Below are 25604 nucleotides of genomic sequence, written 5' to 3' on the forward strand. Positions count from 1 at the left end.
TCCTCAGTTGGTCACAGATCCCTGAAGTCTTCCAGGGTCCGCAGAAGCTGCAGGGTTGGCTCCTTGGGGACAAGGGCTACCCGCAGAGGCCGTGGCTGATGACAGCCGTGCGGCGGCCTCAGACTGCAGCGGAGCACCGCTATAATGAGGCTCATACAGCAGCTCACAACTTGGTGGAGCAGACCATCGGGATGCTGAAGATGTGGTTCCGGTGCCTGGACTGGTCTGGTGGAGCCCTGTAATACAGTCTGCAGAGGGTGTCACGCATCATCATCGTCTGCTGCACCATTTACAACCTAGTGCTGCAACGGAGAGAGGAGCTGGATGAGGACAAGATGGGGGAGCTGCACGTCTCCTCCGATAAGGATGCCGACGGGGATGAGGGTGAGTAGGTCCTCGGAGGCGACGATGATAGGAATGAGGCCCTTGCTCTGGCTAGATGAGGCATGCGTGCTCAGGAGGCCCTCATAACTGCTAGATTTGTGGAGAATGATGACGACATGCAGTGAGGTGGCCCCATAAATCCTCACATTGTATCTGTGAACGTTTGACTCCAGTCTGGCTTATTGCAGCGCAAATACCCCATGTTAAAATGCTCCTGTCATGGAGATGCAGTGGAGACCCTAATGGTCGCTCGATTGTGGGAGGATTATGATGACATGCAGTGAGGACACTCCATTGACCTTCATATAGCCTCTGAGAATGTCTGACTCCTGTCTGGCCAAGGGCAGCTTGCTTGCACTCTGTGATCAGAATCATATCATAGAAACACAGCCATGAAACTTTAGAAGCATCTGATCCTGTGTCTGCCTTCAGCACCTGAACCCTTAAGGAGCACAGTGTCACTGGTCACAGATGCTGAAGAGATGGGGGCCAACTCCATCTTAAAGGAACTGAGAGCGCACAGAGAGAATGACAGAACTCTGTAACGCCTGCCCGTTACATCCTGGCAGCAATGACAAGCACCATCAGGTGCAGACATCAGTAATGTGTCCAGGGAACCTGAGGCCGGACCTTCACTTTGGTCTGAAGACCACACAGAGAACAGGGAAGAGGCACCTGCCTTTATCTTATGCAGAAAGGTTTCACACCTGAGTGACAAGAACACTGCTCATCAGAACAAGGAGCCATAGGCAGGGAGACATTCTTGGGAGTTTATTGACAATAGTGAATAGTATGTACAATTGATTAACACCCGTGCCCAGGCTGTTCAACTACATTTTCTTAACTTTCCTAACCCTGCCGCTACATCTTGGTACTCCCCGAACATCCAGAGCAGAGATGGAGGCAGCCTGCTGACTGCTACGCCCAGTCTGTGATGACCTTGGTGTGCGTTCTCTGGCGGGCTGAGCCTTGGAGGGCTCTGGCCTGTTTTTGCAGTCCCGCTGTGTGGCAGTGATACCCTCCTCGGCCTGTGAAGCTGTATCTGCTGGGTTGCAGGAAGAGGAGATTCGGATGGGCTAGACACTCATGGAGTCACCTGGATGGATGGCCCTGGGGGTGTGCACCTGCTGATCCTCCTCCCTATGGGTGCCCAAGGGCCCCTGGCTGACTCCTTGAGGAGAAGGGGCAGCTGGAGTGAGATCGAGCTACCCAGCACCCCTCTCACGTACACACTGTTGGAGGCCAACTGTGGCATCAGCGATGGAGTTGTGCCTGAGCATCAGTGCAGGACCAATGTCCTGGATCAAGGTCTCCATGGCAGCCGCCATCCTACCAGTGTTGACCTTAGTGCATAGATACATAGAAAATTAGAAGCAGGAGTAGGTCATTCGGCCTTTTCGAGCCTGCTCCACCATTCAATATGATCCTTGCTGATCAACTATCTCAACGCCATACGCCTGCTCTCTCCCCATACCACTTTATGCTTTTAGAGTCTAGAAATCTTTTTCCTTCCAAGTCAGTGACTTGGCCTCCACAGCCCTCTGTGGTAGATAGCCCTTGCTAATGTTTCAATGCAACTGATGACCCCACGCTGCATACAAAGACAATTCAGAACCCCTCCCTCCTAAAAGATAAAATTATTGCTATGGAATAATTTTCTATGACACGACTGAAATATAACATTGTAAACACATTGTTAACTAACTTACTCATCATCATTGTTGGCTACCCCTCAGTTTGAGGATGATGTCTATTCAGGGTTGTGAGTTTCTGCTGTAGGGCTTCATGTGATGGAATAGGCCAATTCGCGATCCACAGATCTTAGGGAACATGGGGCAGGATGTCCCACAAGGTAGTGGGATCTGGAATGCAGGATTTATTTCTTTTTCTTTTGTCTTCTGTCGCCACTCTGCCTCATTATAAGACATTGTGACTCAAAGAATGATGCAGGTGGACAAGTTGATGGACAAGTTGTTGGCATTTTGAATGATTGGTAGATAGTAAGATCCCCTCAGTCGTTGATGCCAATGCTGTTGCTGCACTTGAAGGAGAGCTTCAGAGTGTCTTTGAAGCATTTCCTGTGTTCCCCCTCCCCCCACCAGAATGTTGGACATTTGAGAGTTGAGTAAACAAGACCTAGTGGGGAAGACACTTTTCTGCCACCTGGACACAGTGTTCTGTCCATCAAAGTTAATTTTGCAGGAGTTTTGCCTGAATGCTTGTGGAACTGGCTTCAAGAAGAACACTAGGTTTTGCTCAATAGCCTTCCAGAGAATGTGGTGGAGCATTGCTGATGGAATTTCTCTCCTGCTCTGTGTCGCTGATACATAGTCCAGGCCTCACTGCAGTGCAGGGGTGTGGTGATGACAACTGTTCTGTATGCTAGGACTTTTGACGACTTGCTGGGGATTTTGTTGTCAAACACTTGCTGCCATAGTTTGTAATAGGCTGAACTGGCACAGCTGATCCCATGTTGGATCTCCTAGTCAGTGGTGGCCTTTTGCCAGATGTGACTGCTGAGGTATGGGAAGTGCTCAACATACTTTGGAGTCTTTCCTTCAGCATATATAGAAGGTGGAATATTTGAATGACCTGTTGTGGTTCGATATGAGTTTTATTTTGACACCAGTCATAGACAAGCCAAGATTTTTGTTATGACAGATGCAGTTGGTAAAGCAGAGTTATTTAAAAGCCCCAGAGGGAAACTTTAAACAACTGTCATAACCAATAATTTTAAGTATTATGTTTGAGATATGACTCTAAACTCAGGAATCAGACCACTAGTTCTCAAGGTTTTACATTAAACTAAATGAAACATTTTATTAAGTTACACAGGTTAAAATATTTGCACACATGGCTGCAAATTACTACTATCATAATTTTTAACAAATTCCCAAACTAATCTCTGTTAAGGCAACAGCAACCCATAGGCTTACCCAAACACTAGGCAAAGCATTTTCAACTTACCAATTCAAAATGAGATTCTTTTCACTGTGGAGCTGGTTGGAGGCTTGCAGCTGCCTTTTGATCTTACATTGCCTCTGCTCTGCACACCCGAAAACTACTGAAGCTATACCGACCACTACTGATTGAATTCAAATTCTCATTGTCTCACCTGTCTCTTTGAACGTTACCTTTTAACAATGAAACCCCATTTATTGTACCAATTTTATTAGTAATATAAACATATTGCATGGTATCTGTTAGGCATCAAGTTTGCACCCCACTTCTTGAATGCTCTATTCAGAAAATGCAAATGTATGATATCTCCCTCACATATCAAAACTAGTACACATCAAAGCACCCAGACTAGCTGGCTTCAATCCAATTAAGACACAGCCTATTTTAAAAGAAAAATATTTTCCAAAATATTATATACATTAATGGCTCCATGACATTCTTGTATGCAGAATTGAAGAGATCAAGACTACTTGCAAATTTGGTGCAGAGGGGACAATGGTACTGCAGTCATCCACAAACTGTAGATCATGTATGTCTGTGGTGGTTGGTTTTGTTTTGCATGGTGGTTAAAGAGTTTACCATCTAGGCTGTATTTAATACTAACACCAGAGGGCTGTTGATATTTGATGGGGTGAATGGCCATTGTCTGGTAGATTATAAATAGTATGGGGGCTGTTACATAGAAAATAGAAGCAGGAGTAGGTCATTTGGCCTTTCGAGTCTGCTCCGCCATTTAATATGATCATGGCTGATCCTCTACCTCAACACCATACTCACGCTCTCTCCCCATACCCCTCGACTGTTATACAGTCTGGCTTGACCCCGGTCTGGATTTTGAAGGCAAATGTTTCAGATTTCCCACTCAAGACAGTTGCAGTCACATCATCATGAAGCAGTTGCAGGATTTTGATGAAGTTTCTTGGACATCCAAAACTTTGGAGCACAATCCACAGAGCCTCATGATTTAATGAGTCAAATGCTTTGGTCAGGCCAATTCATGCATTGAAGAACACCTGGTATTCTCAACATTTTACTTAAGAACATAGGAACGTAACAACATAGAAAGATGGGTAGGCCATTCAGCCCATTGAACCTGCTCCATTCGATTAGATCATGGCTGACCATCTACCTCAATGCCACTTTCCTGTGTTATCTCTATATCCCTTGATTTCATTAGTCTCCAGAAATCTATTGATTCCTGTCTTGAACATGCTCAATGATTGAGCTTCCATAGCCCTCTGGGATAGGGAATTCCAAAGATTCACCACCCTCTGAGTGAAGAAATCCCTCCTCATTTCAGTCTTAAATGGCCTACCCCTTATTCTGAGATTATGTCCCCTGGTTCTAGACTCATTAGCTAGGAGAAACATCCTATCTACATCCACCCTGTCATGCCCTTTAAGAATCTTATAAGTTTCAATGAGATCACCTCTCATTCTTTGAAACTCTAGAGAATACAGGCCCCGTTTCCTCAATCTGTCCTCATAAGACAATCACTCCATTCCAGGGATAAGCCTGGTGAACCTCTATTGCACTCCCTCAATGACAAGTATATCCTTCCTTAAATAAGGAGATCAAAACTGTACACAATGCTTCACATGCAGTCTCACCAAGGCTCTGTGCAATTGCAGCAAGATATCTTCACTCCTGTACTCAAATCTCCTTGCAATGAAGGCCAACATACAATTTGCCTTCCTTCCTGATTGTTACACCTGCATGCTAGCTTTTAGTAACTCATGAAAAAGGACATCCAGGTCCCTTTGGACACCAACACTTCCCAACCTCTCACCATTTAACAAATATTCTGTTTTTTCCATCGAAGTGGATAACTTCATACTTCTTCACATTCTATTCCATTTGCCATGTTCTTGCCTATTCACTTAGTCTGTCTAAATCTGCTTGAAGCTTCCTTGCATCCTTCTCATAATTTACATTCCCACCTAGTTTTGTGTCATTAGCAAATTTGGAAATATTACAATCGGTCCCCAAATCCCAATCATTTATATAGATTGAGAGCACTGTGTCCCTAGCACTAGTCCTTGTGGTACCCCATTAGTAACAACCTGCTATCCTGAGAATAGCCCTTTATTCTTACTCTCTGCGTTTTGTCTCTTAACCAATTCTCAATCCATACTAGTATATTACACCCAATCCCATTTGCTCTAATTTTGTTTACTAACTTCCTGTGTGCTACCTTATCAAAAGCATTCTAAAAATCCAAATACACCACATCCACTGGTTCTCCTTTACGCTACAGGTAACATCCTCAAAAAACTCTAACAGGTTTGTCAAACATGATTTTCCTCCATAAATCCATGTTGATTCTGCCCAATTTTACGATCACATCCTTTATAATAGATTCTAACATTTTCCTTACTACTGACATCAAATTAACAGATCTCTACTTCTCCATTCTCTCTCTCTCCCTCCCTTCTTAAATAGTGGGATTACATTTGCTACTTTCCAGTCCACAGGAACCTTTCTAGAATCCATAGAATTTTGAAAGGTAACCACCAATGTATCCACCATCTCTATAGCCACCTCCTTCATCACTCTGGGATGTAGCTAATCTGGTCCGGGGGTTTATCAACCTTCAACCCAGTTAACTTTTCAAGTACTACCTCTTCACCAATATTCATTTCTTTCAGCGTCTCAGTTTCACAAGTCCTTTGATTGCCTAGTATTTCTGGGAAATTTTGTCTTTTTCCCTGAAGGCAGACACAAAGTAATTGTTTAGTTACTCCACCATTTCCCTATTCTCCACTATAAGTTCTCCTGTCTCCACCTGTATTGGGCCCATATTTGTCCTAATAATCTTTTTCTTTTCATATACCTAAAGAACCTTTTACAGTCTGCTTTTATGTTTCTCGCTAGCTTGCATACGTATTCTTTTCCCTTTCTTGATCAGGTTCTTGGTCATCCTTTGCTGGATTCTGAATTGCTCCCAATCCTTGGGTTTATCATTTTTTCTGGCATTTGTATAAGCCATTTTCTTTGATCTAATGAAATCTTTTAACTTCTTTTGTTAGCTGCAGTTGATTCACCCTTCCCTTTGGGTGTTTGTGCCTTAGAGGAATGTATACCTGTTGTAGACCATGTAGCACTTCTTTAAATACTAGCCGTTGCCTATCTACAGTCAAATCTTTTAGTGTATTTTCCCAATCCATCATAGCAACTTGCCCCTCGTACCTTTATAGTTTCCCTTGTTCAGATTTAAGAACCTAGTTTCATATTGAACTATATCACATTCAAACTTAATGTGAAAATCTATTAAATTATGGTCACTATTTCCCAAAAGCTCCTTTGCAGCAAAGTTATTAATTAGCCCTTTCTCATTGCATAACACTAAAACTAAAATAGCCCGACCCCTAGTTGGTTCATCAACATACTGCTCCAGAAACCTATCTCATACACGCTCTGATCGGGTTTACCCAGTCCATAGGTAAATTGAAGTCACCCATTATTACTGTATTACCCATGTTACATGCAGCCTATCCTTCCTAAATGTCACACTAGCCATGTCTCTATAATGAAAATTAAATCATACCCATTTACCTCAATTTGTGTCTTCAACAACCTTGTTGCGAATGCTGCGTGCGTTCAGATAGAGCGCCTTTAATTCGCCTTTATAACATTATTTGGCATTCTGATCCTATTTGATGTTTGCTTCTGCTACGCCTGTCTTCCAATTTTGCTTGCTACTTTTCTACTTCCTGTTACCAGTTTTGCTTCCCTTCAGTCTGAACTCCCTCTCAATTTCCCACCCCCTTGCCAATCTAGTTTAAATCCTCCCCAACAGCAGTAGCAAATCTCCCTGCAAGGACATTAGTCACGGTGCTGCTGAGGTGCAATCTGTTCATCTATTAGAGGTCCCAGAACCAGTCCCAGTGCCTCAGAAATCTGATGCCCTCCCTCCTGCATCAGTTTTCTGGCCACATGTTCAATCACTCAATCCTCTTATCCTTATGTTCACTAGCACGTAGCACTGGGAGTAATCCTGAGATTACTGCTTTTGAGGTCCTGCTTTTTAATCTTCCTAGTTCCCTAAAATCTGCTTTCAGAACATCATCCCTCTTCCTCCCTAGGTCGTTGGTAGCAATGTGGACCACGAGCTCCTGCTGTTCACCCTCCCCCAGAAGAATGTCCTGCAGCTGCTCTGTGACATCCTTGACCCTCGCACCAGGGAGGCAACATACCATCCTGGAATCACGTCTATGGCCGCAAAGACACCTGTCTGTTCCCCTAACTAACAAATCACCTATCACTACTGCTCTTCCACCTTCCTTCCTGTGCATTTAAGCCACCAGTGGCGCCATGGACTTGACTCTGACTACACTTCTCTAGGAACCATTGCTTTCACTGGCATCCGAAAGGAAAACTAATCAACAAGTGAGATCAGCTCCAGGGACTATCTGTCTGGTTCTCTTAGACTGCCTGGTGGTTACTCGTTCACTATCTGCCAGCATGCTTCTAACCTGCAGTGTGACCACCCCCCTAATGTGCTATCCACATAGTTAGGTGCCTCGCTGATGCACCACAGTGACTCCAGCTGCTACTTGAGTTCAGAAACATGGAGCTCAAGCTTGCACAGCTGGTGGCACTTTCTACAGATATGTTTGCCTAGGACACATGGTGCATCCATGACTTCCCACATGCCACAGGTTGTACATTCCACGCAGCCGAGCTGCCCTGCCATACCTTAACTTTACAGACAATTTGTTAAAAGTAGAATAGCTTACCAGTTACTTTGCAACCAGCTCCTGCTGCACCAAAGTTAGATAAAAGTTTTTAAAAAAGAGCATCTCTTCCTCCCTTAACCGAATGCTCCACTCACCAATTTCTGCTCACTCTGCTTGCAAGCCACACACTGTTTTTGTCTGACAACATAAACCATGTCAAAGGTTCCTCTGGAAGATCTAAAGCCACACCCTGTTCCTTTCAGGATTTCATCAGCCACAGGAAGCAGGCGATTCAGGACAATACATGTCAGGATTTTCCCCACAGTGGACAAAAGGGAAATAACATGATAGTTTTCACGGCCCAAATTATATCCCTTCTTAAAGATTATTACAATTGTCGCATTCCTGAAGTCAGGGGCGGGGCAGTGGAGGATTCTTTAAGCCCATCAGCTTTGAAGAACTTAGCTGGAATACCATTGGGGCCCGAAGCTTTGTTGTTTTTCATCCATTTGGTTGCTTGTTACAGCTCTCCCATCAATGCTGGTTTTACAACTTTTCCATGTCCTGGGTTAGAAAATTATGTGTCTGGTTTGGTCTGGTTAACTTTATCAAAAACATCATCGTTATCAGGGTGTTGGCCTTTAACACAGTCGTTGATCCACCTTGTTTAGGTTCTAACTCTGGATCTCCATGCCCTTTCATGACTGTAGGTTTTTTAATGTCCAAGTCTGTATAGAAAGTCTCATCCAACCATTAAACTGAATTGTCCTTCCCCTGTTTAAATGCAGGATTGCTGTTCTCTTTAAGTTTGTTCCCATGATTTAAACTTTCAGTGTTTATCTCCAGAAGATCTAGATTTAATACTGCCTCCTTCCAGGCAAGCAGTTTGTTCTTTTGCCAAATAACATCCTCCTTTGCCACTTTAATAACCTTGTTATTTTGATGATCAGACAAACAAATCCTAATACTCTTCTCAGCAGTTCACAAATACTTTTAAATTCTCTTTGTTTTTCATTTTCCCATTCAATACAGGCCTTGTCTAGTTCTTTTCTAGCAAGAGGGATTGCTTCTTCATTTTGAAGTTTTAATTTCTGTTCAAGAACATGTATCCTTCTTCATAGCTCCATGGCTTCATTATTAGTTACAGCAGAGTCAATTGATTTTAAAGCACTGCTTTCCTTGTTCCATCATCAGTTTTGAGTGCTGTTATTATCTGCTTTAATACCTGTTGCTTAGGTTCTGTCAGCAGGCTTAATTCAAACAGCTTTAATTCATTTCCAGATGCTTTCAATTCTTTGTTGTCAGTCTGATGTTCCACTTCTCTTTAATCTCAGCAGTCTGAGTTTTTGACTCATTGGACACATCTTTAGTTGAAACAGCAATCGCAATAGCAGGAGTACAAATCATCTTAGATTTTTGCATGCCACATGATTTCCCCTCTACAGTTTCTGTTTCAACAGCTTTGCTAGACTCTTCTGACATCAATGGAGATGGCGATACTTTATATCCAGCAAGGTCATTTCCTAGTATGAAATCCACACCATTAATAGGCAACTTACACATAACTCCCATAACTACAATGCTAAAAATTAAACTACATTTTAAATTAACTTCATGCAACAGAGCAGTTAAACAGCTTTCATTCATATCCTTAATCAAAACTTTCTTAAGTAGCATATCTTTGAGAGGAAGTTTTCTTCACCTACCACCATCAATGATTCAGCTGACTCTAGCTCTAAGAATATTCATTTGTTTGCCTGCTTTACTGTACAAAAATGTGGAGACTTCATTGTTGAACAGGACATCCTCTTAATTATCTATGCTCTGGTATTTTCTGATAGTAAACACATTCAAAACTACTGGTTTGTCACAAATGCCACCTACAGGGTACAACATTTTCTGCAATGACACCATACATACCTGCAAATACTACCATTTTGACTTTTAATTTCCAACAATCTGTCTTCTCTTTTATGGCAATAATAACATGTTGGTCCCCTTGAATTATACTTTTCCTCCATATGGTCTTTTTCACTACTCTGATTACACTATGAATGGTAGGACCCTGGAAAGTACTGAAGGTCAGAAGGATCTTGGTGTGCATATCCACAGATCCCTGAAGGTAGCAGGGCAGGTAGATAGGTGGTTAAGAAGTCATATGGGATCATTAGCTGAGGCATAGAATACAAGAGCAGGGAGGTTATGTTGGAACTGTATAAAATGCTGGTTAGGACACAACTGGAGTACTGTATGCAGTTCTGGTCACCACATTATAGGAAGGATGTGATTGCACTGGAAAGGGTGCAGAGGAGATTTAGCAGGATGCTGCCTGGGCTGGAGGGTCTGAATTGTAAGGGAAGATCGGATAGGATGGGGTTGTTTTCCTTGGAGCAGCAAAGATTGAGAGGGGACCTGACAGCGGTGTATAAGATTATGAGGGGCATTGATATGGTGGTTAAGAAGGCACTTTTTCTATTAGTAGAGGGGTCAATAATCAGGGGGCATAGATTTAAGGTAAGAGGCAGAAGGCTAAGAGGGGAGTTAAGGAGAAATTTTTTCATCCGGGGGTGGTGAGAGTCTGGAACTCACTGCCTGAAAGGGTGGTTGAGTCAGAAAGTGTCATAACATTTGAGAAGTATTTAGATGTTCACTTGTGTTGCCATTGCCTCCAGGGCTATGGGCCAAACGCTGGAAAATGGGTTTAGTGTAGTCAGATCTTAGTTGACTGGTGTGGATATGATGGGCTGAATGGCCTCCTTCTGGCTGTAAACATCTATGAGCCTGAGGAGTAGTCGTTTGGTAGCACAGAACTTGAGTATTGCTGAAAAAAGAGACATGCCTAAGCTTTTTGTCTTGCACTCATTAGGCCACTTGCAAGAATACCAATATAAGGGGGAAAACAACAACTGTCAACTATCCCGCCACAAACCAGCGTCCATTGAAGATACCGAAACCTTGAAAGCGCGCCTAGCTGTTCAGTAGCGCATGTATATTGCGGGATTCCGAACAAACTGTCCGACTTTCACATGCACCGCGAATGTCTTACAGCATTGCGAGGCCTTAAGACTAACTCAACATACACATCAGTAAACCTCACAAAGGGACAGGAATAGTCATTGAAACAAGTGTGACTATATCAACAAAATGCACGCCATTCTTAAGGACAGATCCAAATTCGTATCCGTTGGACTTGCCATTCAGCATGACCAGACAGCCTTGCTTGAAAGTAATCTAAAAAAAAATGCTGTTCTGAAGAAGTCATACAGACTCGAAAAATTAACTCTGTCTTCCTCTCCACAGGTGCTGTCAGACTTGCTGAGTTTTTCCAGCAATTTTTGTTTTGTGTTAAAAAAAATGCTTGTTGGACTTGTGTATGAGCGATGAGCTACCATGTGATACATATTACAGGGTTCATCCTCACATTTTGCTATGACCGCGTATTTATGGGCTGCCAAAGACACAAAATTGATGTCCCTCTACACCCCATCTCATCTATGACCAGCTCTGCACAAAATGAATTGGCCAAATAGTTGGACGAATTGTTACATACACAGTGAAGGATTCCTTCACATTTGCGAATGCCATACAGGACTTGCATATCAATGGCAATGCTGTATCCATATGCTCCTTTGATATTGCTAGCCTATTCACCAATGTTCCACTTAAGGAGACCATAGATATTTGCACAGCAGCAGTAAATCATGGCAATCTAGACCCCCCCACCCCCACCACCACCATTGCATGAATCAGTATTCATTGAACTTATGAACTTGGTAATTTGTGCAGTTGAGTTCAGTTTTAATGTTTGCCCAAATAGATGGTGTTGCCATGGGATCCCCTTTAGGCCCAGCTCTTACAAATATCTTTGTTGGGTTCCATGAGAAACATGTCTTCGATGGAATGATCTGGCCTCCTACCCCTCGTATATTTCTGATATCTGGATGATACGTTTGCTATATTTAAATCCGCAGCTGCATGTAACAATTTCCTAACATGTCTTAATGGGCTCCATCATGTGCTCAAATTCACCTATGAGATGGAGCAGTCACACAAACTCCCCTCTTTTGGCATACAAATTGAGAAATCTACCGCAAGCCTACCTTCACTGGTCAACATACATATTGAGATTCTTACAGTTCCACATGCTATTAGATTGGTGTAATCGACAACCTTGTGTATAGGGCCATTTGCTTACCATGCAAGCCTGATGCTGAAATAGGGTGAATCAAGGCATCCTGCAGTATAATGGCTACCCTGATCAGATCGTTTCGTGCTGTATATCACACAAACTCATGGACAGGTCTAAGGTCGTCACTTTTGGCCCTGAAAAGTGCCCAGTCTACCTCAGATTACCCTGAAAGAGCAAGGTAACACAAAAATTTGAGCAACAGGTGAAGCTAGCTGTTTCACAATGCTACTATGCAGTAACAACATGAGTGGTATTCGCCACTAACAGGGTGCTGCTGTCAAGTCAAAAGGACCTTCTGCCTATCACACAAATGAGTAATGTGGCATATGAATTTCAGTGCCAGTGTGATGCTATGTATGTAGGCTGTACGTCCCAAAGGCTGGCAGATCATATCAAACAGCTGGTCCCATCTTTTGTTTGCAATGGGCAGGATACAGATCATATCCAACTAGCCTGTAAAACTCAAAACATAGTGTCCAACATTAGATGTGATTCCACGATTGAACAACATTTGCTAAATAATCCTCAATGTGCTAAGAATTATGCTGACAGCCAATTTATGTTTATCAGTCAGGCTTGCAATGTGGCACATTTCTGTGTACTGGAAGCTACATATGTTAATACACAGGGCCCTGTTCTTTGCAGTTTACTATCAGTCACCATCAGTGGTGCATTCTCCATGGCACTTGCCAACCAATCAGCACTCTCTTCACATACAGTATAAAATGTTGTTTCCCCCTTATATTGGTGTTCTGACGAATGCAAGACAAAAAGTTTGACAGTCTAGTTTTTCAGCAATAGTCTGAGGTGTATCTGTTTTTCATTTCTGCTATCTTCCTCACTGTAACCATTATTCTGTTCATTATCAGATCCTTTAACACTTCAGTTTCTATATGGATTTGCTACTTACATGTTTGTGGGATAATTCATAGCCATCAGCCATAATTGCAGTGGTCCTTATCTTAGAAATTTTACAGTGATTAAGTTGGGACCTTATTCCAAAAGGGGCACTATTTTTAAATTCTTCCATTAAGATCATCCCTCTAAGATTTTCAAAATCTGGCTCATTCTTTGTAGCCCGATACTACCTATAAAATGTCATCTCCTTTTTCTATAGCAAGTTCCTTAAAAGTCGTACTCTGTTTCTCCTTCAGATCTCTAAACTTTTGTCTATAAGCTTCCAGCACTAACTCAAATGCATTGAGAACAGCATTCTTCACTGTATCATAATCCCTAGATCGCACATCTGAAAGCACTTCTACCCCATTCCCCGCGAATATGCTTTGCAATTAAACTGTCCAGCATTCCTGTAGACATTATAACTTTGTAGCAAATTTCTCAAATGACACAAAATACATTTCAGCTCCTTCCACACTGAATTTAAGAACTAGTCAAATATTCCTTGCCAAATCAAAACTAGGAATTCAACCAACTTCCTGTTCATGTAATCTAAGCTTTTCTTTGTCAATATCAAATTTCCTTTCTTCCTTTTTTCTTTGGAATTTAAGGTTTTCCATATCTAATTTTTCTCTTTTTCTTTCTCTTTGAAACTTAGTTTTCCTGTTCTTTACTCTTGAATTTAAGTTAAAGTTTTCACATTTCCATTTCTTTTTCAAGTTCAAGTTTTGAAATCTTTCTTTCTCAAATTCAATTTTTTACATTTCTTTCTCCAATTCCACCTGTTTCATTTGCAAATGAATCCTAGCTAAGCCAACCTGCATGCCTTCTGGATTACTCTTTTCTTCCTCAGGGTTCAGGTGTTAAGCTAATACCTCAACAATTTCTTCCCTTTTAGCATCTGTTAGGACATAAAGAGAGTTTAAGTAAGTTATATTTGTGTTTGTGGGTGTTAGGAATGGGTTTTACCTTTAATGTTTAAGTTGGATTTGTATTTCTGTATCCGTGTGTTAAGAAAGGTAAAATTGAGTTTTAGTTTCACTTTAAAGTTGCCTGCATTTCTAATGAGAGTTTTACGACTGTGGCAGCTAAATTAAACAAATAAGAGTAGAGAAACTGGGCTGTTGCCTAGGAACAGGGGCCCAGAGAGGCAGGTCCCTCCCACAGACACACATAGAAAAACTAAAGAAACAGCAGTTTTGAGTTGAGTTTGAAGACAGCTGCCAAACAGAAGCCACCTAGAAGGGACAGATAGCCAATCCCAAGCCAAAGTTGGTTGAAAATAGCTGCCAGAGAGATTCTGGAGCAAAAGAGACAGCAAGTCCCAAGCTAAAGAAAAGACCCCACAAATGCAGGAGAGTGGAACAGGAGAAAGTCCCATGCAGACTTTCTGGTTAAAGGAAGGACAGGAACTTGGAAAAGGTCCTGTGAATGAAGTTATGAGTGAGAACATAAGAAATAGGAGCAGGAGTAGGCCATTCTGTCCCTCAAACCTGTCCTGCCATTCAATAAGATCATGGCTGATCTTCCCCAGGCCTCAACTCCTCTTTCATGCCAGCTCCTCATAACCCTCAACTCCCCGATATTTCAAAAATCTATCTACCTCGTCTTTAAATACTTTCAGTGATCTAACCTCCACAATCCCTGTGGTAGAGAATTCCGGACATTCACTACCCTCTGAGAGAAGAAATTCCTTCACATCTCAGTTTTAAATGAGTGCCCCCTTATTCTGTAACTATGTCCCCTAGTTTGAGATTCCCCCACCAGTGGAAACATTTACTCAACTTTTATTCTGTCAAGCCCCCTCAGAATCTTGTATGTTTCAATAAGATCACCCCTCATTCTTCTAAACTCCAATGAATAAAGGCCTAACTTGTTTAACTGTTCTTGATAAGTCAACCCCTTCATCCCAGGAATCAGTCTCATGAATCTTTTTTGCACTGCCTCCAATGTCAGTATATCCTTTCTTAAATACGGGGACCAAAACTGTACACCGTACTCTAGATGTTACCTCACCAACACCCTGTACAGTTGTAACAAGACTTCCCTATTTTTAAATTCCAATCCCCTAGCAATTCAGGCCAAAATTCCATTTGCCTTCTCAATTACTTGCTGGACATGCATGCTAACTTCTTGTATTTCATGCACAAGAGCACCCAGATCCCTCTTTGCTTGGACTCTCTCTCTATTTAAGTAATAGTCTGCCTTTTGATTTTTCATACCAAAGTGCATGACCTCACACTTTTCTACATTAAACTCCATCTGCCAAGTTTTTGCCCAGGGGCAGAGAGAAAGGCTCCAAGCTTCAGATTTAAAGAGACAAAAGATGCAGAAAGCAGATTTAAAGCAAGAACAGCTTGTAAGAGGCCAGAAGGTCCAAAGAGACAACTGAAGATCTATAGCTCTTTGTTATGTGAAGCAGTGGTAGTGTTGACGGCTGAGTCGGTGAGAGAGAGTACATGGAAGACTGCTTGAATGCATGTGGTGACCCAAGGAGAGGAACATTGGAAGGAGAGCTCGAAACCCTAGAGGGGAACCCTTGCAGAAGGTGTCTGAGTGGAAGTGTCGGTTTGGGAGAAGATTCCAAAGCGAGTCCTAAGAAAATGGAGATTGGAAACCCTCGTGTGAAAGACGGAGTTCAGTGAGACCAGCTGACTGATGGTGTGACAAGCATATGCGGGGAGTTGATGAGAGATCCATAGCATCAGGCTGAGGTGGTATCTGTCACTTGGTTTCAGTGTGTGGTGTGTCTGACCACAGGATGCCTATCGGTTTACATGGAGGTGTACTTACTGTGAACATTAGAGTATAAGATAGCTTTATAACTTGTGTTATCCTTACAAATCTGTCTTTATCTGTAAAATATATAGTTGTGGGTGAAGGAGTATTGTAATATAGTTCATCTTTTCGTGTTTAATAAATGTTTTACGTTTTTGTTAAAAGTTCATTAGCTGACTCCGGCGACCCTGTTCAGTAGCCCCTCTCCACACATTTAAACAAGCAAAAATAAAAGTTAGAATCTATCAAGCTGGGATCACTCTATCACCCTAGGATCAGGCTTGTAACCTCAGCTGGGATCATAACACTCCCACTATTAAATCTAATTCCAGCTTCCCTCTGTTACCTCCTTCTAATTAATCTTTCTTAATTGTTGCAAGGCATTCACAGTTAGTTCTTCTCTTTCAAGAAGCGCTTCAGCAATAGACACAGCATGTTAACATATGACTTAGGAGCAGGAGCAGTCCTTTCAGCCCTTCAAGGCTGCTCCATCATTCATAAGGTCATGGTTGGTCTGGTTGTGGTCTCAACTCCAATTTCCTGTCTGTCCCGCATGCCCACTTAACCTATCACTTCCTTGTTGATCAAAAATCTATATAACTTGCCTTGAATAAATAAAGAGAATTCCACATACTAATAACCCTCTGAGAGAAAAGAAATTCTCATCACCATCTTAAAACGGAGACCTCTTGTTCTTAAACAGTGTTCCCTAGTTCTAGACTTCCCTACAGGAGGAAACATCCTCCCATTATCCACCCTATCAAGTTCCCTCAGGATCTTATATGTTTTAATAACATCACCTCCCATTCTTCCAAACTCCAATAAATATAGGCCCAACCAGTTCAACCTTTCTTCAAAAATAAGCTCTTCATCCCAGCAATCAGTCAAGTGAACCTTCTTTAAGCTGCTTCAAATGCAATTTTATCTTTTTTCAAATAAGGAGACCAAGACTGCAGACAGTACTCCGGAGCAGCATGTAGCTTCCATTATAAGGCATTGGTGAGACTACAGGCAGAATCTTCGCAGATTTGCACTAAATGCGGTAGCTGGTGAGAAAAGGAACATTTTACCCGCCGGCCACAATGGCAGTTTTTCACGCCGTATCATCCCAAACCTGCCTCATTAATCATGCATTCCCAGGAAACACGCCATTTGGATGGTGGGTGGGCTCTCATTCGCCTGCCACGCTGTCACCTCGCTGCTTCCTCACCGGGGTGCCATGTTTAAAGTGCAGCCATGCACACATTTCTCAGTGCCAGGACAGCTGCATAGAAGACTGCAGCCCCCTCCCGATTCATGATGCGTCCTTGGAACACCTTTTTGGATGCAACAGAGGCTCACCATAAGATCCTCTACCCCTGCTCTGGGTGAAGGCCAGCAAGCAAGGTCATCAATCTGGCTTGGGAGACAGTGGCAGCAGTGGTCAGTGCCAACTCCCTGCAAAAGAGGACAGCCACCCAGTGCCGAAAGGGGATGAATAATCTCCTCCACTCCGTCAGGGTAAGTCACTGTTCTCATCACTCCCAATTCACACACTCACAAACCCAACATATATCCACAGGGATCTCACTCACTGCCAGCTCAAGGACATCACTATTCACTCTCACACACACTTGCATTGTCCTCATCCCATCCATGGCAGCACTCGCCACCAACACATGCCAGGCATCCTTACCATCTGGCCTGGCAGGTGTCCTTCTTACGCTCTCTCCATCTCAACTGAACAAGAGGGACAGGTCACAGACTGGTGGAGGAATGCTCGATATTGAGGTTCTAACAGGCTTTGAAAATGAGTCGTACAGCTGGCCGGTGAAGTTCTGGACTGTTCCTGTGCTGACGGTGAGGTCAGCAGTGCTCTACCAAGCGAGGATCCAGAAGCGCAATATCCATCAGGCAACCATGCTGTGAGTGATGTGTGCTGTTTCACAGGCCACTGCCATGCACTAATTATCTCTCCTTGCTTTCACAGGCACATCTGGGAAACAGCTGAAGTCCTCGACTCAAGCCCTGAAGATGCCACAAAAGAGGAATCTGCTGAAACCCCAATTCAAGACCCATCACAGTGCTCACCCACACTCTCCACCAGCGCAGAGACACAAACCTTGGTGGGATCTAGTTCTAGAGTAGCCTTAGGGTCACAATCTGGTGAGCACATCGCACTGTCTGATCCACAACAGACAGTGGCAGGGACTTCACAGGTTTCTGGCCTTCAGAGGACTGATCGAAGGCAGAAACCTGCTAAGTCTGAGTCAGATGAAAAGCCTCTGGACTTGGTCATACCTCAGCTGCTGGAGCTGCAAAGGCAGACTCGGAAACATCAGGAAAGGAAATCTGCTGCACTCCTCAGATTGCAAGGCACGATGGAGAAGTCCGTCCACCTTCAGTCTGACATGATAGCGTCGGCATGCCAACACACCGAGCTGACATTCAGCAAGTGGAAGCCCTCATGGTTGACATAGTTGACCACTTGTTGCCTTGGAGATCTGAGTGCCACATCAGTGCAGTCAATGGCACCCTGCACCTGTGGGAAACCTGAAACCTGGGCAAATCCCAGTGCTCCTTCATCCTTGCATTCCTGGTCCCAAGCGAAATGCACTAGGTGTACCTTAGTGAAGTCCACGACCTCATGGATGCATTTGTGGGTGGAAGCTTGCAATATCCTACCTGTGGAGCCCTGAAAGGAGCCACTGGTGTAAAAATTGAGCACCACAGTCACTTTCACGGCCACTGACAGTGGATGCCATCCATGTCCCCATGGTGCCAAATTCTGCAGCAGGTGGCAGATGTGACTGACCAGTTCCCTGGACATACTGAATCTTCGGTGACACTGGTTGTTTGGTCACCTGCGGGAATGAAAGGCAGCGTCTATAGACTCTGGGTGTTGCTAGGCGCCAACCAGCAATGGCTTGCTGTGGCTCTTCAGCGGCGTGTCTGGGAGCCCCAGCTGCCCTTCCTTCCTGAGGGTGCTGCTCCTCCCTCTGCTCAGCCAGGCACCTCCATCGCTCTCTTCTGCTTCACCTCTGTTTTCTGTAAGCAATGAGACATACAGCTAGTTCACCAGGCTCCATGTTCCTGACGTACTCCTCCAGCAGGCTGAAAGAGAAAGAGAGAGAGAGAGACACATGGGTTAGCATGGGTGTATTAAGACCTCTCTTGGTAAGCCTGAAGGCTCCTTAATGCATCCCGGAAAGTGTTGGCCACCACTTGGGTGGCCAGAGTTTAGTGCGCTGCATGGCTGCTCAAAACCCCAACCATCTCTGCCCCACTCCACCTGACCGATTGGCAGCAGCTTTGCCCACTGGACTGCATGGTGTGCTCTCAGCTCAGGCACAGGCATTCTCCTAACCCACACTGCAAGGCTGCACTGTTAGCTTGAACCATGGGGGAGACTGGTCCAAACCGAGGTGATGACATTGCAGGGGGCTATGAGTGTCTCCACCAGTGACTGCTCCACGGCCCAGCTTTAGCAAGGAGATTGTACAATTGTTCTACAGTGCATTAAAATGCTCATTAGTTTGCAGTTTGTGCCCAGGCAGTGAAAAGCTCTGGGGCATTTGGTGGCACTTTCATGCCTCTGCATTGCTTGACTGGGCAGATAAGCTAGAGGCCTGACTCCAACCATGCCAATGTAGCTGCACTTGAACTGTTGCAGCTGCAGAGGAATGGTCGCTTTATACAAGGTTTCCCTAACGCGTGGCTGCTCCCCTCCACCGCCGCACCCCCCCCCCCCCCCCCCCCCCCCCCCCGCCCCCGGCCCTGCACGCACTTGTGTACTACCACCAAACGGAGTGCTGCCCTTGCCCCATCCCCAACTCGCCTCAACCACAGGGCAGCCCTTGCACTGGCACTGCACTGTCAGCCAGCCGGGAAAAAGCGACTTGCCTGTGCCCTCGCATGAATGCGCGGTACCTCAACCTTGAGGTCCAACAGGCAATCCTCGGAGCGCTGCACAACATTACAGTGCACTCACCTCCGAGTTCCCCACAAAGTGCAGCTCACCAACTCCATGCCTTATAAGTGCTGTTGTGACACAAATCAGTGTGCAATCATTCCGACCTGCTCAGATGATCCAGCATGGGGGGATGATTCTGGCGAGCTGGGCTTATAATGATGTGCAGATGTATTACAATGAAGTTCCTGATATCCGGTGGTGTGAAAACACGGCCCGCCATTGACAGGTGGAGCAGACAGTTGCAAGTGTGTTTCACGACGGCATGAAACTGGTTTTTGACCTTCCCTCCATATTGTCCGTTCACCCCCACCATGAAACCTGCCACCAAAAAGCATGGATGATTCCGCCCCACATCTCAAATACCATGCGCAGTTTTAATCTGCTTATTTATCAAAGGATGTAAATGTGTTAGAGGTGGTTCAAAAGAGGTTTACTAGATTGATACCTGGAATGAGTGGCTTGTCTTATGAGGAAAAGTTGGACAAACTGGGCTTGTTTCCACTGGAGTTTAGAAGAGAGAGGGGTGATTTGATTGAAGTATACAAAATCCTGAGTGGCCTTGACAAGGTCAAAAGGACATTTCCTCTTGTGTGTGAGTCCAGAACTAGGGGGCACTGTTTTAAAATTAGGGGTCGCCCTTTTAGGACAGAGATGAGGAGAATTTTTTTCTCTCAAGGTTGTGCAACTTTGGAATTCTCTGCCTCAGAAGGTGGTGGAGGCAGGGTCATTGAATATTTTTAAGACAGAGGTCGATAGATTCTCTGAAGAAAAGTCATACAGTCTCCAAACATTAACTCTATTTCTCTCTCTGCAGATGCTGCCAGACTTGCTGAGTTTTCCCAGCATTTTATGTTTTTATTTCAGATTCCCAGCATCTGCAGCATTTTGTTTTCATTTAGATAGATTCTTGTCAGGCAAGGGAATCAAAGGTTATTGGGGTGGGGGAGGGGGAATGTGCAGATGGGAATGTGGAATTCTAAGCACAAATAGATCAGCCATGATCTTATTGACTGGTGGAGCAGGCTCGAGGGGCCAAGTGGCCTCTTCCTGTTCCTATTTCTGTTCGTATTTTTTTAACATTGATGGAACCGGAAGGGGCCACTCAATCAGTCCTTCTGGCTGTTCTCTCCATCCCATTGTAATTATATCCATTTAGCAGGTTATCTGTCAGCTTTCCATATATTTGTCAGTTGCTCCTTGCTGCATTTTAACTCTAATGCTTCTTCAATATATTTCATTACAAGATTTAGATAGAACAATCCTCAACATGAAAACAATCCGACTATTATCAATACCCCGCCTTTATACAGAATGTTATTTCAATACAAATGTTCCTTTCTTTGTTCTTTATTGGGATGTGGGTGTCACTGACAAGCTCGCATTTGTTACCCACCCCAATTGCCCTTGAGAAGGAAAAAAATAAACATTTGTACTGAAATGTCATTTCTGTGTAAAGGCAGGTTACTGATAATAATCAGATTTTGAGTTTAGATTCTGCTGATACACCCCATCGGCAATGAAATTTGTGTTTAAATTTAGTTCAACCCTTGAAACATGTTTCTTTGAATCTATTGACTGGCACGTTAATCGAACCTTCGATAAGCATTATTTTAAAATCGTGAGAGCTCAAGGACCAGAATGTACTGGTATGCAAGTTTTAAAACACAGAGAGGTTTTTTTTGTTATGTTACAAGCAGCTGGTGTGACTGATAGAAGGACAGTAAAGGCCACCAAATGTTATATTGTCCAGGTCTTGGTGCATTTAGACATGGACTGCTTCAGTATCTGAGGAGTCACGAATGGTGCTGAACATTGTGCAATCATCAGTGAACATCTCCACTCCTGATCTTATGATGGAAGGAAGGTCATTGCTGAAGCAGCTGAAGATGGTTGAGCTGAGGACACTATCCTGAGGAACTCCTGCAGTGCTGTCCTGGAGTTGAGATGACACACCTCTAACAACCACAACCATCTTCCTTTGTGCTAGGTATGACTCCAACCATGGAGAGTTTTCCCCCTGATTCCCATTGACGCCAGTTTTACTAGGGCTTCTTGATGCAGGGTTGAACAGTGACGCTTAGTTTGTCTCTGCCTACCCTGTTCCATCCTCTTTTAATATTGATCCCCTTCTGATTCCATCACTCCGTTTGCGGAGTGTTTCTTGCTCAGTGTTATTCTTGCCAGTTTGATCATCACTGAAGCCTCTGCTTAGAAGACTTGTCCTTCTTTCCGGCAAGTCCCACCCCATCCAACGTTCTCCAAGTGTAAACCATGGATTAAGAATTCCGTAGTAATGCTTTATCAGTCATTCAGAGGAATCACTGCAGCTAAATCACTGCATCAATAAGATTCAATTTCACATTTAATTGTTCTGCATTGTAACATGTAAGGTCTACACTGCAGGTCAAATGGAATAAGTAGACATGTATCCCTCTGGGACCATATACAAACATTGCGTTTCAAAACATGGATTTAAAAAGTTTAGTGACGCGTAGGGAACAAGAAACAGATGCAGATGATGTCACTGCAAGTGGAAAAAAATTAAAGATACCAGCAAGAGACATAAGTGGAAAGAGAACACGTCATTTTTGTTATTCATTGCACGTCAGATACCGTCCCATCGTTTATTGCGGCTGTCGCATCGTTAATCTCCTGATAGCCCCCGATTACCGAAATCCGACAGGAACACCTCCTTCCACTTGTTATGAAGCTTTTAAGATCGTCAGCTCTTAATTGGCCGCTCGATTTAAATGCAAGTAACAGTTTATCATCTCCACCCATCCGAGCCTGTGATTTGACTTTTTTTTAACTTTTCTATGAAAAGGTATATATAGTGTGGCAGAGCTGGTGAATTGGTCCACATTTTCCAAGATGCTGCCAGTGATTGCTGCTGTCTGCTTTTGGCTCGGTCCAGCTGTCTTGGTGCAGGGAGCACCCTGCGAACATGTCAGGATCGCTATGTGTAAGACAATGCCCTGGAATCTCACTCGGATGCCCAACCATCTTCATCACAGCACCCAGGAGAATGCTATTCTCGCCTCGGAGCAGTATCAGGAATTGGTGGACACCAACTGCAGTCCAGTGCTGCGCTTCTTTCTGTGTGCAATGTACGCACCTATCTGTACCCTCGAGTTCCTTCATGACCCCATCAAGCCGTGTAAGTCAGTTTGCCAGAGGGCAAGAGACGGTTGTGAGCCGATTATGAGAAGGTACAACCACAGCTGGCCGGAGAGCCTGGCATGCAACGACTTACCTGTCTACGACCGGGGAGTTTGTATCGCTCCTGAGGCAATTGTCACCGATGTACATGCAGGTGAGACACGAAATACCACCACCTGACTCTCAGTGAAGAGCTTTGTTAATATTTACAACAGAACATCAATAACCCATAACAGAAGAATCAAATTGTGAGCTCCCTTTTTATATAGATGGGATTTTCTCTTAAATGATATTCGAGCAAAATGACAATGTTTTCAATTTCAGTCAGAAGGAATCATGACCTTAGACGAAAGCACCACCTGCGCGGCCAAGGGTTTACTTTAATTCACTATCCACTTATTAATATATAGGGATTGCAGTTTGTGGAATAGATTCAACCAGAACTGACCTTATGTTTTTTGTTTCAAATTTCCAGATGCAAAATGGATAGACTTCACCCGACATATGGTAGTACAGGAGCCTTCTAACTGCAGGAGCTGGAACTCAGGTAAGGCAGCCGGCGATGAGCTTTCACAGATTCGCAGTGTTCCCGGCCTCCCTCACAATGAATACAAATATCAACTGTGCAAAGTGCTGGTGGAGGGTTCACTGCCAGACGTTAGACTCTACGTGTAACAATGGGAAAGTTTTATTACAAAACACACCGACATTATTGTGCATAATAACGAGGGGGATAAAACTGATATAAAAACAGAAAGTGTTGGAAAACTCAGGAGTCATACTGGACTCGAAACGTTAATTGTTTCTGCTCACAGTAATAGTCAGCCGGTCTGACAGCATCTGTGGACAGAGAAAACAGTCAACCTTTCAGCCCAGTGACCTGGTTTCCAGCATCCACAGAATTTTGCTTTTGTATTTGGAATAAAACTGGGTCATGGATTACAGCAGGTGGGAAGCACAGAGAACAACAGACTGCAAGAATTGCTCGCTCCTCTAGCCGCTCCCGCCAACCCAAGGACAACCCTTAACGGGCACCAGAGAAAAACTTTCGCAGTTGATGCGGGTCCTTCCAGAAATCGTTCCTCAGCGAATCCACCCGCTACCTCAGTTTTGCATCGCTATTCTTATCTCAGTTGAGCACTTATGTTGTATTAACGATCGTTTGTACTCTAAGACGAAAATCAACGCGTTTCTGTGATTTGGGAAAGGCGCATATTAGTTTACAATTGGCTGTTTGTTATTTATTAGCGTCCCTCTGCCACTCTAAAAAACACTTGGGGCCATTATTGCCATCAACCCCTTTCCAGCAAAATGCCCAGATCACTACTGTAAACATTTGCTCTCTGGTCTTTAAGTTTGACAGACCAGCACTTTTGACAGCACTTTTTAGTTTCGGTTCAAATCTCCAGTATTTGCATTTGTTTGCTTTAAATTGTTTGCACTTCGTTATTTTTCGGCAGATCGTTGTAAATGCAGAAAAATTAAACCAACGCTTAAAACATACTTGGAAAAGAATTATAACTATGGTAAGTGATAGCTACTTATTGTCTGTCGGCGCTTTTAAAAAAAGATAAAGCAGCATCCGCATCGATCATATTTCACTTTAAAACAACTCCAAACTTTAAATAAAACTTTGTGCAAATATGTACAGCAATTGGGGATGAAGCGACGCCTTTTGATTGCAATGGCGTCCCAGACCATTTTGTAATCCCAGAATTTATAAATTGAAAGCATTTTCACAAACCTACAAGCACTTCTCTCATCTAACAGATAAACATCTTTCCACCCTTCAGCCTGTTTTGCTGTATTTTTACATATTTTAATATAAATTCATTTGCGTTGCACAGCTTGAATTTTGTTACCTCAACAGGCAGTATTCTTTCTACTGCCTTGTGAAATCTTCCCCGAATACTGATGTTATTCGCTGTAAGATGTTAATTAGCAGGTATGTTTAGCTGTGTTGCTGGCTTAGACTGGGTGCCTCTCAATCGGCCTTGATTTCTTTCCAAAGGTGTAAAATGTTTGCCTGAAGGAAGAAGCTAATTTTATGAAATGCTTTCTCTCAATGACAAAGTAAAGCAAGCCAAAATTGGAATATTGAACCTAAAGTAGTCAGGGCTGGGGGTTCATATGATCAATTGAAAAAAGTGCACCTGTAATTTGCTTTGTAATGATACTCTGGATTGCACCTTTTTAATGGTGGGAGCGGGGGTGGGGGGGGTGGTGGGCAGTGGGAGTGGGAGTGTGGGTGGGGAGTAGGTGTGGGAGTGCAGGTGGGGGTGGGGAGTGGGGGTGTGTGAAGAGGGGGTGGGGGGGTGGGAGTGCGGGTGGGGAATGGGGGTGGGGTGGGGGTGGGAAGTGGGGGTGGGGTGTGGGGAGTGGGGGAGGCATTGGGGGTGGGCAGTGGGGGTAGGGAGGGGGGGTGGGGAGTGGGAGTCGGGAGTAGGGGTGGCATGGGGGGGGCGCGGGGAGTGGGGTGGGGGGAGGTATGCAGGATTCATTACCTAGATGAAAATATCAACTTTATCAACTTTTTCTACATTTGGCACCCAAGTGTCAGCATTAAGTGCTTCCAGTTATAACATGGACTAAGTGTAAGTCAGAG

The 25604-nt window shown here is 43.8% G+C and overlaps 1 protein-coding gene across 1 annotated transcript in view; it reads left to right on the forward strand.

Annotated features, from left to right (window-relative positions):
• Positions 1 to 22111: 22111 nt before the first annotated feature.
• Positions 22112 to 25604, forward strand: part of LOC121279198 (secreted frizzled-related protein 4-like) — a 57438-nt gene continuing 53945 nt past the window's right edge. The window contains 4 exon segments of the mRNA XM_041190220.1: positions 22112 to 22144; positions 22712 to 23153; positions 23475 to 23546; positions 24460 to 24525. Of these exon segments, the coding sequence (XP_041046154.1) occupies positions 22112 to 22144; positions 22712 to 23153; positions 23475 to 23546; positions 24460 to 24525 (613 nt within the window).

The sequence above is a fragment of the Carcharodon carcharias genome, chromosome 6 (genome assembly GCF_017639515.1).
Source record: "Carcharodon carcharias isolate sCarCar2 chromosome 6, sCarCar2.pri, whole genome shotgun sequence".
NCBI classification, from domain to species: Eukaryota; Metazoa; Chordata; class Chondrichthyes; order Lamniformes; family Lamnidae; genus Carcharodon; species Carcharodon carcharias.